Genomic DNA, 18,846 nt, shown 5'->3' on the forward strand with positions numbered 1-18,846 from the left:
GCAGCCATATATACCATCTACAGTATGTACTGTAACAACTCACCAAGCCTCCTCCAACAGCAACTTCCAATTGCATAATTGATACCATCTAGAAGTACAGGGACAGATTATGCATGGGAACATAGCACCTCAGGAACAATACCACCTGGGTTTCCTCCGGGTGCTCCAGTTTCCTCCCACAGTCCAAAGATGCACAGGTTAGGTGGATTGGCCATGCTAAATTGCCCTTAGAGTCCAAATTGCCCTTAGTGTTAGGTGGGGTTACTGGGTTATGGGGATAGGGTGGAGTGCTCTTTCCAAGAGCCGGTGCAGACTCGATGGGCCAAATGGCCTCCTTCTGCACTGTAAATTCTATGATAATCGATGATTAATCTAGGACAAAGGTTCGGCACAACATCCTGGGCCGAAGGGCCTGTTCTGTGCTGTATTTTTCTATGTTTTATGTATTCTTATCTTGGATGGTAGTAAATTCTTAAAATTGTCCAAGAGAATGATTTCTCTCTGAGCCTCATAGGGGGTTTGAACTCCCATTGCCCAATTCATAGGGTGGTCTTTCGAGGGCCGGTGTAGAGTTGATGGGCCGAATGGCCTCCTTCTGCACTGTAAATTCGATGATTCTATACATCTGTGGAGAGTGCTGTGCAGGAGAGTCCAGGACAGGACAGAGCAGTGGTAGTGTTAAGAGTTTCAGGGCCTCTGGTTATCGGCCTGAAAAAAGAAACTCGGAACAAAGAAGAATAAAGATTATTTTTTGAGGTGTAGTTTTGTCAATTGTGACAATCCAAATAAGGAAGCAAAGCCCATGTGTGTTATATGCAGGGAGGTACTGGCAAATGAGAGAAGTTTCAGAATTTGAAAGAGAAGTGGTGTGTGAAAAATTATTTTTCAGGTGGAGACCGCACTGTTATTAACACATAGCTGACTCCAAATTAAAAGATTACACTATAATCCCAGATTTAAAATGCACCAAAAGCCCATGAGGCTGTTAGCATTCTGGTGTAACATCTCTCAGGAGTATCCAGCGCTGAGTAAAACATGAAGGCTATTGCCTATTCCGATGACCTACTTATGTGAGTTTGGATTTACCGTCTTCATAAAGATGAAGATGGCACAAAAGAAGAACAAGAACAAAGAACAGGAAGAACAAAGAAAATTACAGCACAGGAACAGGCCCTTCGGTCCTCCCAGCCTGTGCTGATCCAGATCCTTTATCTAAACCTGTCGCCTATTTTCCAAGGATCTACTTCCCTCTGTTCCCCGCCCTTTCATATATCTGTCTAGATGCATCTTAAATGATGCAATCGTGCCCGCCTCTACCACCTCCGCTGGCAAAGCATTCCAGGCACCGACCACCCTCTGCGTAAAAAACTTTCCACGCACATCTCCCTTAAACTTTCCCCCTCTCACCTTGAAATGATGACCCCTTGTAATTGACACCCCCACTCTTGGAAAAAGCTTGTTGCTATCCACCTTGTCCATACCGCTCATAATTTTGTAGACCTCAATCAGGTCCCCCCTCAACCTCCATCTTTCCAATGAAAACAATCATAATCTACTCAACCTTTCTTCATAGCTAGCACCCTCCATACCAGGCAACATCCTGGTGAACCTCCTCTGCACCCTCTCTAAAGCATCCACATCCTTCTGGTAATGTGGCGACCAGAACTGCATGCAGTATTCCAAATGTGGCCTAACCAAAGTCCTATACAACTGTAACATGACCTGCCGACTCTTGTATTCAATACCCCGTCTGATGAAGGCAAGCATGCTGTATGCCTTCTTGACCACTCTATCGACCTGCGTTGCCACCTTCAGGGTACAATGGACCTGAACTCCCAGATCTCTCTGTACACCAAGTTCTCCAGGACTCTTCCATTGACCGTATAGTCCGCTCTTGAATTAGATCTTGCAAAATGCATCACCTCGCATTTGCCTGGATTGAACTCCATCTGCCATTTCTCTGCCCAACTCTCCAATCTATCTATATTTTGCTGTATTCTCTGACAGTCCTCCTCGCTATCTGCAACTCCACCAATCTTAGTATGATCTGCAAAATTGCTAATCAGACCACCTATACCTTCGTCCAGATCATTTATGTATATCACAAGCAACAGTGGTCCAAGCACGGATCCCTGTGGAACACCACTAGTCACATTTCTCCATTTTGAGACACTCCCTTCCACCACTACTCTCTGCCTCCTGTTGCCCAGCCAGTTCTTTATCCATCTAGCCAGTATACCTTGAACCCCATACGACTTCACCTTTTCCATCAACCTGCCATGGGAAACTTTATCAAACGCCTTACTGAAGTCCATGTTTATGACATCTACAGCCCTTCCCTCATCAAATAACTTTGTCACTTCCTCAAAGAATTCTATTAGGTTTGTAAGACATCAATCTCGCTGATACCTAAGAAAGACAAAGACCCAACGGAATGTGGGTCATACAGACCCATATCTCTGCTGAACGCAGACGCCAAAATACTGGCCAAAATCCTAGCCAAAAGGCTAGAAGACTGTGTACCTGAGGTGGTCACAGAGGACCAGACGGGCTTCGTCAAAGGTAGACAGCTTACCGCGAACATCAGGCGCCTGCTGAACGTGATAATGACCCCCTCCGGGGAGAGAACACAAGAGGTGATCATCTCCCTGGACGCAGAAAAGGCCTTCGACAGAGTCGACTGGAAATACCTCATAGAGGTACTGGAGCGGTTCGGGCTTGGAACAGGGTTCACCGCTTGGGTAAAGCTCCTATACAACGCTCCCATGGCGAGTGTACGGACCAACAATACCAACTCCCAATACTTCCAGCTGCACAGGGGCACTAGACAAGGATGCCCACTGTCCCCGCTGCTGTTCGCACTAGCAATCGAACCGCTAGCAATCGCGCTCAGGGCAGCAAAAAATTGGAGGGGGATCCGAAGGGGAGGTAGAGAGCACAGAGTCTCACTCTATGCGGATGATCTGCTCCTCTATATCTCGGACCCACAAAGCAGCATGGACGGAATCATAGCGCTCCTGAAAGAGTTTGGAGCCTTCTCGGGCTACAAACTCAACATGAGCAAAAGTGAGATCTTCCCAGTACACCCGCAAGGGGGGGGGGGGGGGGGGGGGGGGGGGGGGGCAGCACTAAAGGGGCTGCCGTTCAAACAAGCCCGAAATAAATTCCGCTACCTGGGGATCCAAATAGCCCATGACTGGAAAGGGATCCACAAATGGAACCTCACCAGCCTGACGGAGGAAGTTAAAAAGGACCTGCAAAGATGGAACACACTCCCGCTCTCCCTCGCGGGGAGAGTCCAGACGATCAAAATGAACGTACTGCCCAGGTTCCTTTTCCTGTTTAGATCCATTCCGATCTACATCCCCAAGGCCTTTTTCAAAGCGCTGGACAAACATATCATGGCGTTCGTATGGGGGGGTAAAAATGCTAGGATCCCAAAGAAAGTCATACAAAAAACAAAATCCAGGGGGGGGGCTAGCCCTCCCGAATCTACAATTCTACCACTGGGCGGCAACAGCCGAGCGAGTAAGGGGATGGATCCAGGAGCCAGAAGCCGAGTGGGTGCGTGCGGAGGAGGCCTCCTGCATGGGAACCTCCCTCCGGGCCCTCGCCACGGCAGCACTCCCATCCCCACCCAAAAAACACTCCACCAGCCCAGTGGTGACAGCCACCCTCCAATCCTGGAACCAACTGCGGCAGCAATTTGGCCTGTACAAAATGTCGGACAAGGCTCCCATCTGCAACAACCATAGGTTCAAACCAGCACTGACTGACGCCACCTTCAAAAGGTGGAGGCAGGACGGGGGGACACTGACAGTCAGGGACCTATACACGGACGACAGGATCGCAACACTGGACGAACTGACAGAGAAATTTCAGCTAGCTGGGGGGAACGAGCTACGGTACCTGCAGCTCAAAAACTTCCTACGAAAGGAGACAAGGACGTACCCACAACCGCCACGACAGACACTACTGGAAGACCTACTGGACGCAAGTATCCTAGAGAAAGGGAACTGTAGTGACATGTATGACCGACTGGTAGATAGGGACGACACCGTACTGGACGCAACAAGAAGGAAATGGGAGGACGACCTGGGGATGGAGATAGGGTGGGGACTCTGGAGCGAAGCACTGCATAGGGTCAACTCCACCTCCACGTGCGCAAGGCTCAGCCTGACGCAACTAAAAGTGGTACATAGAGCCCACTTAACGAGAAACCGTATGAGTAGGTTCTTCCCGGAGGTGGAGGACAAATGTGAGCGGTGCCAAAGAGGCCCGGCCAACCACGCCCACATGTTCTGGTCTTGCCCCAGACTTGTGGAGTACTGGACAGCCTTCTTCGAGGCTATGTCCAAAGTGGTGGGGGTGAGGGTGGAGCCATGCCCGATAGTGGCGGTCTTCGGGGTTTCAGACCAGCCAGATCTATTCCTGGGGAGGAGGGCGGACGCCCTTGCCTTTGCCTCCCTGATTGCCCGCCGTAGAATCCTGTTTGGCTGGCGGTCAGCAGCACCACCCAAAGCTGCAGACTGGCTGTCCGACCTCTCGGAATCTCTCCAAATGGAGAAAATCAAATTCGCCATCCGAGGGTCGGACGACGGCTTCCACAGAACGTGGGAGCCATTCATGCAACTGTTCCGGGACCTGTTTGTGGCCAACGTACATGAGGAAGAATAGTCGGGTGGCCAAGAACCAGGGGAAAATGGACGGGAATCGGGGGAAGGTAGCCGGGGGGAGGGGGGGGGGGGGGGGGGGGCTACGGGCTCGGTATGGGGGTTTGATGGCAAGCCAAGGCCCAAAACCAAACCATAAATAAATGCCTATAAACATGTGCCTCGGCCATATTGGGGAATGTAAAATATGTATGCTGGCTAAAGGGGGCGGCCACAATTATTGTTATGAAGATGCTTACCTGTAAATATTCATGCTAAATTTTTGTGTTTTCCTTTTTTTTTTTTCTCTCTCTCTAATAACTTGTAATTTGTCATATATAAAATATGAAAACTCAATAAAAAAAACATTTATAACAAAAAGGTTTGTAAGACATGACCTTCCCTGCACAAAACCATACTGCCTATCACTGATAAGTCTATTTTCTGCCAAATGTGAATAGATCCTATCCCTCAGTATCTTCTCCGACAGTTTGCCTGCCACTGACGTCAAGCTCACTGCTCTAGTTCCCTGGATTATCCCTGCTACCCTTCTTAAACAAAGGGACAACATTAGCAATTCTCCAGTCCTCCGGGACCTCACCCATGTTCAAGGATGCTGCAAAGATATCTGTTAAGGCCCCAGCTATTTCATCCCTCACTTCCCTCAGTAACCTGGGATAGATCCCATCCTGACCTAGGGACTTGTCCACCTTAATGCCTTTTAGAATACCCAAAACTTCCCCCTTATGCCGACTTGACCTAGAGTATTTAAACATCCATCCCTAGCCTCAACATCCGTCATGTCCCTCTCCTTGGTGAATACCGATGCAAAGTACTCATTAAGAATCTCACCCATTTCCTCTGACTCCACGCATAAATTCCCTCTTTGAGTGGGCCAATACTTTCTCTAGTTACCCTCTTGCTCCTCATATACGAATAAAAGGCTTTGGGATTTTCCTTAACTCTGTTCGCCAAAGATATTTCATGACCCCTTTTAGCCCTCTTTATTGCGCGTTTGAGATTTGTCCTACATTCCCGATATTCCTCCAAAGCTTCATAAGTTTTAAGTTGCCTAGATCTTCTGTATGCTTCCTTTTTCATTTTAGCTAGTCTCACAATTCCACCCGTCATCTATGGTTCCCTAATCGTACCATTTATATCCCTCATTTTCACAGGGACATGTTTGTCCTGCACTCTAATCAACCTTTCCTTAAAAGATTCCCACATTTCAAATGTGGATTTACCCTTAAACAGCTGCTCCCAATCCACATTTCCTAGCTCCTGCCGAATTTTGTTATACTTGACCTTTCCCCAATTTAGCACTCTTCCTTTAGGACCACTCTTGTCTTTGTCCATGAGTATTCTAAAACTTACGGAATTGTGATCGCTATTCCCAAAGTAATCACCGACTGAAACTTCAACCACCTGTCCGGAAACTGGCTGAACTGTTTGAAGTTTGCCCTTGATATCCGCATTGCCCTCTGCTCCTTTGAACCGGATTCAGGTGAGTTCGTGAGGACAACTCCCCTTTCGCATTAAAAGGTAAGTGAACTTGGCATGAGTCGCGACGGTCGGTCAGCATGTGTCATGAAGATTGGCAAGCGTGGGTCGCGAAGGTTGGCCAGTTGCCAAAAGTGAGTCCTGGGAAAAACAAGCTTGAAAAACACTGTATCAGAGCACGCGAACATTATGGGGCTATTTGGAGTCTGCAGGTATTAGAGTATTGGGAATATTAGGAAACTTGGATCGTTAGAGTATTGGGAAGAGTAGATTATTGGGAACCTTAGGTTATTACGAACATTAGGATATTGTGAACATTGGGATATTGGGAATATTAGGATATTGGGAACATTAAGGTAGTGGGAACATTTGAGCATTGAGAACATTGTTATTCGGATCATTAGAATATTAGGAACATTAACGCGGTGCTTTGCGATGTGTATCCGGGCCGCCGGGCGTCGCTGTTTGGGGTGTGACTCCGGGCCCCTGTGGGTCGCTGTTTGGGGTGTGACTCCGGGCCGCCGGGCGTCGCTGTTTGGGGTGTGACTCCAGGCCGCCGGGCGTCGCTGTTTGGGTGTGACTCCGGGCCACTGGGGGTCGCTGTTTGGGGTGTGACTCCGGGCCGCCGGGCGTCGCTGTTTGGGGTGTGACTCCGGGCCACCGGGGGTCGTTGTTTGGGGTGTGACTCCGGGCCACTGGGGGTCGCTGTTTGGGGTGTGACGGCGGGCCACCGGAGGTCATTGTTTGGGGTGTGACTCCAGGCCACCTTGGGTTGCTGTTTGGGGTGTGGCTCCGGGCCGCTGGGAGTCGATGTTTGGGGTGTGACTCCGGGCCGCCGAGGGTCGCTGTTTGGGGTGTGACTCCGGGCCACCTTGGGTTCTGTTTGGGGTGTGGCTCCGGGCCACCTTGGGTTCTGTTTGGGGTGTGGCTCCGGGCCGCTGGGGGTCGCTGTTTAGGATGTGACTCCGGGCCGCCGGGGTCGCTGTTTGGGGTGTTACTCCGGGCCACCGGGGGTCGCTGTTTGCGGTGTTACTCCGGGCCGCCAGGCGTCGCTGTTTGGGGTGTGACTCCGGGCCGCTGGGGGCCGCTGTTTGCTGGAGGTCGCGATGGCTCCTCTTGCCGCCCATACTGTATTGTTGTTAAGATGGCGGAGCCCGGGGAGGCTGCTCCGGTTTGTACTTTCCTCTTTAAAAAATCCAGCAGGAAATTTAAAGGAAGGAAGCGGAGAGCGAGCGGCAGCGACAAAGGTACCGGGAGGAGGGATCCAGCGGGAGCCGGGGTGTCGCCACTCGGGGTTAAGCTGGGACGAAGTTCCCGCCGAGCGGGTTGTTGAAGCTGTTCCTCCCCAGGTTTTTACCCACCTCCCGACGCCACAACAATCACTTGGTTTCTAAATCACCTTTTGAGCAACACTCTCAGAGCTTTGCATTTACAGAGCGCCTCCCGCTCACAGCACCGGCGAGAGCGGCCTCACTGCTGGAAACTTGGCAGTCAAGCCGTGCACAGCAAGATCCCACAAAAAAACACTGGTGATGACCAATAATCTGATCTGTCAATTTCGGGGGGTGGGGGTGAACTTCTCGTCACAAAGTGGAAAATAAACTAAACCACAATGTGTCAGGATGCAGATACTAATGTTGGCTGACACTGGTATATAATGCAGTTTCTCCAGTCCTTAATTATTCCGCTGGAGAATAGTTTGTTCTTTAATTTGAAGTAGTTGGTTACATACAAAATGCTCAACATAATTTTTTGCCATCCTTGACTGGACACTGATTGGTGCTGAAGGGGCCAGGATTCAACTTTCCCTCAAGATCAGCCAGGCAACACTCTGGCTAAATGGAACCTCATCTGAGTTACTTGTGGCCCAAATCCCTGCAAAAGTTGGCAAAATTCCATTCTCGTGTATCTTGGGCTCTGTGAGGGTTGGGAAAGGAGGAACCCATGCTTCTAACAGGTGATGTCTCTGTCCTTGCTGTTTGCCAAGAATAATTTTGAGGTGGTAAGCACTACCTTTCGTCCTATGCAAGTGGAGGGCAACAGTTCAAAGGACAACTCTGGGAGTGAGCACTTTGAATCAGATTGACTGCCCCCAGGTTTGTTTGTCTGCATATTGCAATTCAGGAAGCGTATGTAGGTCCATATATATTACAACAATTTCCTTTTGGTAAACGCATTAAGAACAAAGTGACATCGTCTTAAAATGATAACCCAACTGCCAAGTTTGTGTCCACTCATTTAACTGACCTATATACATTTGCAAATTCTGTATCCTCATCAAAACTTGTTTTGTTACCTATTTTGCATCAATGACAAATTTGGCGACGTTACAGTTGGTCCCTTTATCCAAGTCATTAATATAAATTGTAAGTAGTTAAGGCCCTAGCACTGATCCCTGTCTCACAGTTTGCCAACCTGAAAACGACCCATTTATCCCAACTCTCTGTTTCCTGTTAGTTAGCCAATCTTCTATCCATGCTAATATATCACCCCAAAACCATGAGTTCTTAACTTTTGCAGTCACCTTTATGGGGCACCTTATCAAATTCCTTTTGGAAATCTAAATGCCACATCTTCTGGCTTCCTTTATCCACCCTGCTTGTTACATCCTCAAAGAACTTGAATAAATTAGGCAAACATGATTTCCCTTTCACAAAACCATGCTGACTCTGTCTGGTTGTATTATGATTTTCTAAATATCCTGCTATTACCTCTTTAATGATGGATTCTATCAGTTTCCCAATGTCAGATGTTGGATGAACTGGACTATATTTTTCCGCTTCCTGCCTCCTTTTCTGAATGGAGGTGTTACATTTCCAGAATCCATGGGATTTTGGAAGATTGTAACCAATGTACCTACTATCTTTGCCACAATTTTTCTAAGACCCTAAGATGCAGGTCATGAGGTCCAGAGGACCATTTGGTCTCCCCTTCCATTCCCAAGTACATTTTCTCCAGTAGTCATGGGTTCGTCTCTCCCTTCGCCTCTTGGTTTTCTACTATTTTTGAGGTGACATTTGTGTCTTCTACTGTGAAGACAAATACAAAATACTTGTTTCAGGTCTCTACCATTTCCTTATTTCTTATTATTTATTCCCCAGTCTCACTCTAAGGGACCAATACTCGCTTTAGCTACTCTTTTCCTTTTTTACACTTGCAGAAACTTTGCTTTCTGTTTTTAGATTTCTTGCTAGTTTTCACTCGTACTCCAATTTTTCCCTCGTTTTTTGTCATCCTTTCAGAAAATCTGAGACCAGCAATCTTCAGGCCTACCATTAATCTTTGAAGCATTGTATGTCTTGTTTCAATTTGCGATTATCCCTAACTTCCTTAGTTAGCCGTGGACGTTGCATGCTCTTTTCTTGCTTAATGGAATATATCTTTGTTGAGAGATATTAAATATTTCCTTCCATGTCTCCCACTGCTTTTCTATTGTCTTACCTTTTAACCTATTTTATCCAGTCCATTTTAGACACTAATTTCAGACCCAGATTTCTCCCTTCAAACTGAATGTGAAATTCCTGCATGTTGTGCACTCACCTGGAGGACCGTTTAATTATTTCTGTCTCATTACAGTTGCTAGGTCTAAAGCAACCTGTTCCCTTGTTGGTCCCAGAATATACTGTTGTCAGAAACTATTCCAAATAAACTCTTAATGAATTCCTCCTTCAGGCTAATTTGATTTGTCCAATCTATATGAAAGTTAAAATTTTCCATGATTATTGCTACACCTTTCTAACTAGCTGCCAATATTTCTTGTTTTATACTTGTTTTGTCCTCTATTGTCACTACTTTAAGTGACAATAACCTACTATAACCTACTCCCACAGTGACTTTACTTTGCTATTTCTTTTCTCCACTGAAACTGATTCTACATCTTCATCCAAGATGATTTCTCACTACTGTGCAGATGATCTCCTTTTTAACAGAGCTACCCCACCTCATTTTCCTTTCCTTCCTGTCCTTCCATAATGTCAATTCATGTCCCAGTGATGGTCACTTTGTAACAATGTCTCTGCAATGGCTAACATATCACATTCAGTTATTTCTATTTGTGCTATCAATTCATCCATCTTGTTATAAATGCTGTGTGCATTCAGATAAAGAGCCTTTAATTTTGCCTTTTAACCATTCTCGTGTTTTTCAAACTTTTATTTCCGGGGACCCATTTTTACTAACCGGCCAACCTTCAGGACCCAATCCGGCCGACCTTTGCGACCCACACCGGCCGACCTTCGCGGCCCCACACCGTCCGACCTTTGCGGCCCCACACCGGCCGACCTTTGCAGCCCATGCCAGCCGACCTTGCGCATCACCGATGATCGGGCACGCATGCGCAGTGCGGCCGCATTTTTTTTGATGTGGTCGCAACCTTTTTTTTTACAAGTTCGGGGGCCAGAGGCACCATTGGAGCCAAAGGGACCCATTGCCTCCATTTCTGTCAGCAACAAACAAGGTAAGAGAAAATGGTGGGTAGCGCAGGTCGGCTGGTGTGGGCCGCGAAGGTCGACCAGCGTGCGCCGATGATCGGGCACACATGCGCAGTGCGGCTGATTTTTTTTTTAATATGTTCGTGGCCATTTTGAAGGCCGCTAGCAGCCGGCATAGTTAAAAGTCGGCTGTTGCGCACGGATTTGTGCGATCGGGAGTGCCGCGACAGACGGCTCCGCGACCCACCCACGGGTCGTGCCCCCGAGTTTGACAATGCCTTCTGTACTCTGATCATATGTGCTGGTACACTCACATTTGTATGCTGTGCCCTTCCTGTTAACATTACCTGTAATATCTACCCTGCACCATTGCCTTGCCCTTTCTCTTTAATTTTCCAAATTTCCCCTCCCTCAGGTAAATCCTCCACTAGATAAAAGTCCTTCCTGCAGCCCTGGTTATTCAATTTGCCAGTACACTGACCCAGTGGGGTTCAGGTGAAAGCTATCCCAATAATATAGCTACTATTTTCCCCAGTACTATAAAACGTTTTGTTCAAAACAAGCTTTCTCCCTCCCAAACCTGTGGATAGTGGCTGTCAGTTGAAGTTTCTAAGTCTGCAATCAATCGAATTGTGTTGAGAAAGTGTACGGAGGGAAATGGAGAAAAGTTGAGTCAATGGAGTCAGGGGTCAGATAAGCAAAGATCTGCTTGAACATTCAAACATGTTCAAAGAGCTTAATGGCCTCCTGTTCTTACATTACAATAGTCACTGCACTTAAAAGTACTGTAAAGCATTTTGGAACATGTGAGGGTATGAAAAGCAATATATAAATGTAAATTCTCTTAATATATGTCTGTAAAACAGCTCGGTATGGTCAGAGGCTGGAGACATTTTCCTCTGGGCTGAAACATTCTTGTTCCTGAGACTGTCAGGATAAAGGATGGCAGTATCATTTTGTAAAGTTTCCCATTGTGAGATGTTCTCTTACTAATCTGTTACTATAATAGAGGGACTCGGAGCACCTCTCACAGACAGTATCTCTATACTTACTGCGTTTTCCCTTCTGCTGCACAGACAGCAGTGGAGACGATGATGGGAACACTGCAGTGCGGAGAGAAAAGAAAACAACCGTGTCAAACCCCATGATACAGAAGGTGGGTGAGGTAGTAAATGGCCAAACTGTGGTTTAAAATTGTGCAATCTTGCAACCAAACAGCACAACGGGAGGGAATTTGCCTCATTGTGCTTGTGCCCGCTCCATTGAAAAGTGATTCTGTTTGCCTCACTGTTCCCCACCTCCATGTAAATGTTTTCATTGCGTATATCTCATGGACCAGTACAGGCACGATGTGACTGTTCCAGCTCTTTCAAAATGCAAACCCGTTATTCTTTCCCCAAATCCCGATAATTTCTCCTCAGATATTTATCCAATTTCCTTTCAAAACTTACTTTGGAATCTCTTTAGGGCAATGCATTCAGAATTCTAACCAGTCAGTGCCTATAATCACTCCTCCTTCTGGTTCTTTTTCTAGTCACTTTCAATCCGTGCTCTCTAGTTATTGACTTCAGCCACTGGAAACAGTTTCTCTTTATTTATTCTATAACTATTTGTGTTTTCAATGTTATCAAATACACATCCAATTTGAAAATACCTTTTGAATGTGCTTCCACTGTCCTTTCAGGCAGTGTATTACGGATCACAACAACTCTCACAATGAACCTCATTGTGAACAGTTCTGTAATCCACATTCTAGTAGGGATGTGATAGCACTGGAAGGGGTGCAGAGGAGATCTACCAGGATGTTGGGCTGAAAAGTTTAGTTATGAAGAGAGATTGGAGACTGGGGCTGTTTATTAGAGCAGAGAAGACCGAGGCGGGACATGATTAAGATATATAAAATTATGAGGGGCAGAGATAGTGTAGACAGGAAGAAACTTTTCCCCTTGGTGGAGGGATCAATGACTAGGGGGCATAGATTTAAGATAAGGGGCAGGAGGTTTAGAGGGGGTTTAGTGAGGAAAATATTTTTCACCTGGAGGTGGTGGGAGTCTGGAACTCGCTGTGTGAAAGGATGGTGGAGGCAGAGACCTTCATAACATTTAAGAAGTATTCAGATGAGCACTTGCGATCCCAGATTATACAAAGTGATGGGCCAAATGCTGGAAAATGGGATTAGAACAGTTAGGTGGTTGTTTTTGACCGGCATACATGTGATGGGCCAAAGGACATTTTCTCTGTGACTCTATATCTCTCTTTCTTCTTTTGCCAGTTACCTAAAATCTGTCACTGGTCACCAACCTTCCTGAGGCTCGATATTTCCCGGTCATTAGCTTTCAATTGAATTGAATTTAAATTCCACCAGTTTCCTTGGTAGGATTGAATGTGCTTCCACTGTCCTTTCAGGCAGTGTATTACGGATCACAACAACTGTCCCCAGAACATTGGCCTGGACTCCTGTATTACCAGTCCCACATCATCTTCCCTGAATTACCCTATGAGAACCCTTCATTTGAACGCGTCAGTTACATTTTTCTTTATCATTCAGCACTCTAAGAACAACTCCAGCTTCTCAAGCATTTCCAAATAATTCAAAACCCTCACCCCCTGTACCATTCAACAAATGTCACTGTCTGTGCGGAGTCTGCACGTCCTCCCCGTGTGTGCGTGGGTTTCCTCCGGGTGCTCCGATTTCCTCCCACAGTCCAAAGATGTGCGGGTTAGGTGGATTGGCCATGCTAAATTTCCCGTAGTGTCCTAAAAAAGTAAGGTTAAGGGGGGGGTTGCTGGGTTACGGGTATAGGGTGGATACGTGGGTTTGAGTAGGGTCATCATGGCTCGGCACAACATCGAGGGCCGAAGGGCCTGTTCTGTGCTGTACTGTTCTATGTTCTAAATGTCTGAGCCCTATCCCAGGCCTTGAGGTTCTCCAGCTGGGACAGCCAGTTAGCAAAATGTCCTTTATTGCTCTATGATGTCAAGGATTCTGGATGCTTTTTCACAAATTTCTCAAGGTGTCTTACAACATTCAAAGATTTGTGTACCCACAATCCCCTTGAACATTGCTTTCTATACTTGTTGGAAACTGCTACTGGTGGCTTGCCTCCTGACCAGCCACAGGTTCAGGTGCTGGAGTCCCGGGGAACTTTTAGCAGTTCTTGGGTCTGTGCTGATTGTAGCAAGGTTTTGATTCCACCTGTGGTTGAATAGTTTGCCAGCACTCACTGTCAAGCTTTAACGTGAGGAGCAGCTGCTTGCACGAGGCACTTGAGCGCTGGTGCCCTGCAGCACTGACTGAGGAGAGTAATGGTCAGTTCCTGGCACAGTCATTGCTCTGTGATATTGGTGAACAGTTTGTCCTGTGTGATTTTCAGACGGAAGCTGTTTTCTGATTGTTTATCTGATCATTTCCAGACTGCGAAACCGGCAGGATCGAGAGAGCAGGACAGTGACAGTGACAGTGAGGAAGCCAAAAAAATCACCGTCTCCTACAAATCCACCAGATCAGCGGTAAGGAGCAGGATCCAATTTGAAACATCACACACGACACCGGAGGCCCATTGTACCAAAGCCTATCAATCACACACTGTATCCCACAGGGCGAAGTGGAGGTCCAACCTCTGTCTCCGCAAGCAGACCAGGAGGGTCTGATCTCTGTCCACATAGGGATGGGTTTGGGGGTGAAGGGGGGGTCCGGTTTCTGTTCATCAAGGGAGTGGGGAGTTTCAGTCTTAATCTCTGTAGGGACAGGAGGGTGGGTCCCGTCCCTGTCGCTTCAGGGTACAAAGAACAAGAAAGGTACAGCACAGGAACAGGCCCTTCGGCCCTCCAAGCCTGCGCCCGTCTAAACTAAAATCTTCTACACTTCCGGAGTCCATATCCCTCTATTCCCATCCTATTCATTTATTTGTCAAGATGTCCCTCAAACATCACTATCGTCCCTGCTTCCACCACCTCCTTCGGCAGCGAGTTCCAGACACCCACGACCTTTTGTGTAAAAAAAAACTTAGGGGAGCAGTCTCTGCCCCACAGAGATGGGGGTTCATTCCCTGGGTCTCTGTCCCCACAGGAGATGGGGAGTGGGTTCTCTGTGTTTCTACGAGACAGTGAAGGATGTCTTTGTTTCCTCACTCAGGTGCTGAATTTTACCCCTGCCCCAGTAGGGGAGGGGTCTTCCCAACCAGCCTAGACAGGGTAGGGGTACCTGTGTTTCCAAAATTCTCGATTGTTGTAAAAACTGATCTGGTTCACTAATATCCTTTAGGGAGGAAATCTGCCATTCTTACCCAGTCTAACCTACATGTGACTCCAGACTCACAGCAGCGACACTTAACTGCCCTCTGAAATGGCCCAGCAAGCCACTCAATTCAAGGGCATTTGGGGTGGCCTTGCCAACAACATTCTCATCCGACAAAATAATAAAGTAAAAATATTTAGACAAAGGCAGTGTGTCTCAGCTAAAAGTGAAGACATTGACTGAGCTGCCACCTCTGTTCACCATCTGGAGGAGACTAGTACTAGTGTTGTTCTGTCAGCTGGACAATCTGCTTTCCCTCCAGGAAAGTATTTTTCAGACATTTAACTGTCCATTGAAGATACCCTCCCTCCATCCCTCAATATCCCCAAGCCTGAGATATCAGGGATGACAGTGGACCCCACGCTAACATAAGACACTTCCTTCAGGAGAGGGATTGTTTATGGATGGTGCAATTGTGAAGAAGGTGGGATGGAGAAATGAGAGACTGAAAGACAAATGCGCGAGGTGTTTGGTGTTTTGTTGTGAAATGGCTATGTTGGAAGTGATGTTTTCAGCTAAGATCCATCTGTGCTTCACAGAAACCTGTCGGCCCAGAGGACATGGGAGCAACAGCCGTGTATCAACTGGACACTGAGAAAGATAAAGACATGCAGGCGATCTTTGAACGAAGTCAGAAAATCCAAGAGGTGAGAGGAGAGCGGGATTGAGACATTGGTGTACTCAATGGGATACGGAGAGATCGAGACACTGATATCCACACTGGGATGGGGAGAGATCGAGACACTGGTGTACCAACTGGGACAGGGAGAGATCAGAATATTGGTGTACACACTGGGACTGGGAGAGATTGAGACACTGATATACATGCTCACATAGGGAGATTGAGACACTAATGCACACTGGTAAACGGAGAGATCGAGACACTGATATACACTGAGACAGGGCGAGAGCGGGACATTGGTGTACACACTGACCTAGGCAGAGATCGGGACAATGGTGTACGCACTGGGACTGGGAGAGTTCGAGACACTGATATACACACTCACATAGGGAGAGATCGGGATACTGATACACACTGGGACAGGGAGAGATCGAAACACTGATATACACTGAGATAGGGAGAGATCGGGACATTGGTGTACACACTGGGACTGGGAGAGATCGAGACACTGATATACACACTGACATAGGGAGATATCGGGACACTGATGCACACTGGGACAGGGATAGATCGAGACGCTGATATACACTGAGATAGGGAGAGATCGGGACACTAGTGTACACGCTGGGACTGGGAGAGATCATGACATTGATATACACTGAGATAGGGAGAGATTGGGACACTTGTGTACACTCTTAGACGAGGAGAGATCGGGACACTGGTGTACCCACTGGGACTGGGAGAGATCGTGACACTGCTGTACACACTGGGACGGTTAGAGTTGTGAGAAGTAGTCAGCCATACACACTAGGGGAAGAAAAAGAGTGACACTGGGGCATAATGGACAGTTTACACTGGGATATATAGGTGCATAGTAGCAGAAGCGAGAGAGAGCATGAACACAGAAGAATCAGGCACTGACACAGACTGAACTTGTTAGCACAAGACAGGTGGTGAAGACACAGGGAATTAAAGATGCACAAAAGAAACACAAGATAAATAACTTAAAATAAGTCCCAACCTTAAACTTATTAAATCACGATTTTTGCAAGTTTTTGAACCTTTACCAGCTTGCACTGTCATCATGGCAGGCTGCTCAACGTCCAGTGGAGGGACAACAAAAGGCCCTTAAATATCCTCTGTTTATCTAACAGGAGCTGAAAGGGAAAGATGATGAGAAAATATACCGGGGTATCAACAATTACATAAAGTACGTGAAACCCAAGGACACATCCATGGCAAATGCAGCTTCTGGAATGGTGAGGTGAGTGAAATATTCAGCAATTCCTCTCACTGCCCCTCCTGTATCCTTCAGCTGGGATTCTCCACACATCTACTGGTATTTGGCAGAGGCCGGGACTGATCAGTTAGAAGGAAAGGAAAAGTTATATTTTGATCGTTGTATTTGATATTTCACAACTTCAGAGCAACCTCAAAACCTTTACAGCAAGTCAAGTACTGAAAGTGTCATCACTGTTTGCACAACAAGACCCCACAGACAGTAAGGTAATTATGACCAGATAATCTGTTTTAGTGAAGTTGGTTGGGGGGTAAATCTTGGCCAGGATACAGGGTAGAACTCCCCTGCTCTGTTTCAAAATAGTGCCATCAGATCTTTATTTGATTCACCTGGATTTGGAAGTACTGTGGCGTTTTGGAGTAAATGCTGAGCCAGGGAAGGATGTGAGGGTGATAGTGGATGCATTTGTGATCTTCTTCCAAACGTCTATAGATTCTGGAATGATTCTTGAAGATTGGATGGTAGCAAATGTCACCCCACTATTTAAGAAGGAAGGGAGAGAGAACACAGAGAACTTACAGACCTGTTAGCCTTGTATCAGTGGTTGAAAAATGTTGGAACCTATTCGAAAGGATGTGATAAATTAACATTTGGACAATAATGATCTGATTGGACACAGTCAGCATGGATTTACAAATGGGAAATCATGTTTGATAAGTTTTGTTGGAGATTCTTTGATGATATTACTAAAAAATTGATAAAGGAGAATCGGTGGACGTAGTATATTTGGACTTTCACAAAGCTTTTGATAAAGTTCACCACAGGAAGTTACGTAGCAAAGTCGAGGCACATGGGATAGGAAGGAACACACTGTCATGGATTGAGGATCGGTATCAGGCAGAAAATAGAGTGCAGAAATAAACAGGTTGTCCTCGCGTTGGCAGGCTTGGCTAGCAAGGATCAGTCCTTGGGCCCCAGCTGTTCACAAAATATATCAATGATTTGGATATGGGAATCAAATGTAATGTTCGCAAGCTCGCAGATGATACAAAACTAAGTGGGAATGTGAGTTGTGCAGAAGCTGTAAAATGGCTACACGAGGATTTGGACAGAATTATTGAATGGGCAGGAACATGGCAGATGGAATATAATGTGGAACGATGGGAGGTTATCCACTTTGGTAGAAGGAACAGATGTGCAGAGCATTTCCTGAATGGTAAGAAATTAGAACGTGTAGGCATACAAAGGGACTTTTGGGCCCTTGTCAATAATGCATTGAAGGCTAGCATGCCGGTGCAGCAAACTATTAGGAAAGCTAATGGAGTGTTAGCCTTTATTACCAGAGGATTTGAGTACAGGAGTAGTGAGGTCTGGCTTCAATTGTATAGGAGCCTCCCTGTGTCTGTGTGGGTCTCACCCACACAACCCAAAGATGTGCAGGATAGGTGAATTGGCCAGGCTAAATTGTCCCTTAATTGGGAAAAAAAGAATTGGATACTTTAAATTTAAAAAAAAATTCTATAGGAATTTGGTTAGCCTTCACCTGGAGTGCATTTTTGGTCCCCTTACCTCAAAGGATATTAATGCCATGGAGTGCAGCGAAGGTTCACCAGACTTGTTCTGGCGTTGGTGGGACTGTCAAGCTAAGATAGATTGGGAAAACAGGGCGAGTATTCTTTAAAGTTTTGAAGCATGAGACGTGATCTGGGGGTGGTACAGTGGCTAGCACTACTGCCTCACAGCGCCACGGACGTGGGTTCAATTCCGGCCTTCGGTGCCTATATAGAGTTTGTACGTTCCCCGCGCGTCTCCATGGGTTTCCTCCGGGTACTCCGGTTTCCTCTTTAACAGTCCAAAGACGTGCTGGTCAGGTGGATTAGCCATGCTAAATTCCTCCTTTGTGTCAAAAGTTCCAGTAGGGTTATGGGAATGGGGTTGCGGTGTGTGCCTAAAGTAAGGTGCTCTTTCGAAGGGTCAGTGCAGACTCGTTGACTGAATGGCCTCCTTTTGCACTGCAGAGATTCCATGATTTTATAATGATAGCTGAGGGGCAGGGAGAGAGTTGGAGCCAAACGGTTGGGGGAGGGGGTGGGGGGAACAACCAA

At 46.8% G+C, this 18,846-nt stretch overlaps 1 protein-coding gene across 2 annotated transcripts in view; it reads left to right on the plus strand.

Moving 5' to 3' along the window:
* Positions 1–7,236: 7,236 nt before the first annotated feature.
* Positions 7,237–18,846, plus strand: part of rnf113a (ring finger protein 113A) — a 32,012-nt gene continuing 20,402 nt past the window's right edge. The window contains exons 1-5 of one of the 2 annotated variants that reach the window (XM_038779531.1): positions 7,237–7,399; positions 11,659–11,738; positions 13,997–14,092; positions 15,419–15,526; positions 16,656–16,765. In XM_038779531.1, coding sequence (XP_038635459.1) covers positions 7,297–7,399; positions 11,659–11,738; positions 13,997–14,092; positions 15,419–15,526; positions 16,656–16,765 — 497 coding nt within the window. In that variant the 5' untranslated portion in view covers positions 7,237–7,296. The remainder of the gene's footprint in view (positions 7,400–11,658; positions 11,739–13,996; positions 14,093–15,418; positions 15,527–16,655; positions 16,766–18,846) is intronic. The other variant, XM_038779532.1, reaches the window with a different exon arrangement.

Source organism: Scyliorhinus canicula, chromosome 19 (assembly GCF_902713615.1).
Source record: "Scyliorhinus canicula chromosome 19, sScyCan1.1, whole genome shotgun sequence".
Taxonomy (NCBI): Eukaryota; Metazoa; Chordata; class Chondrichthyes; order Carcharhiniformes; family Scyliorhinidae; genus Scyliorhinus; species Scyliorhinus canicula.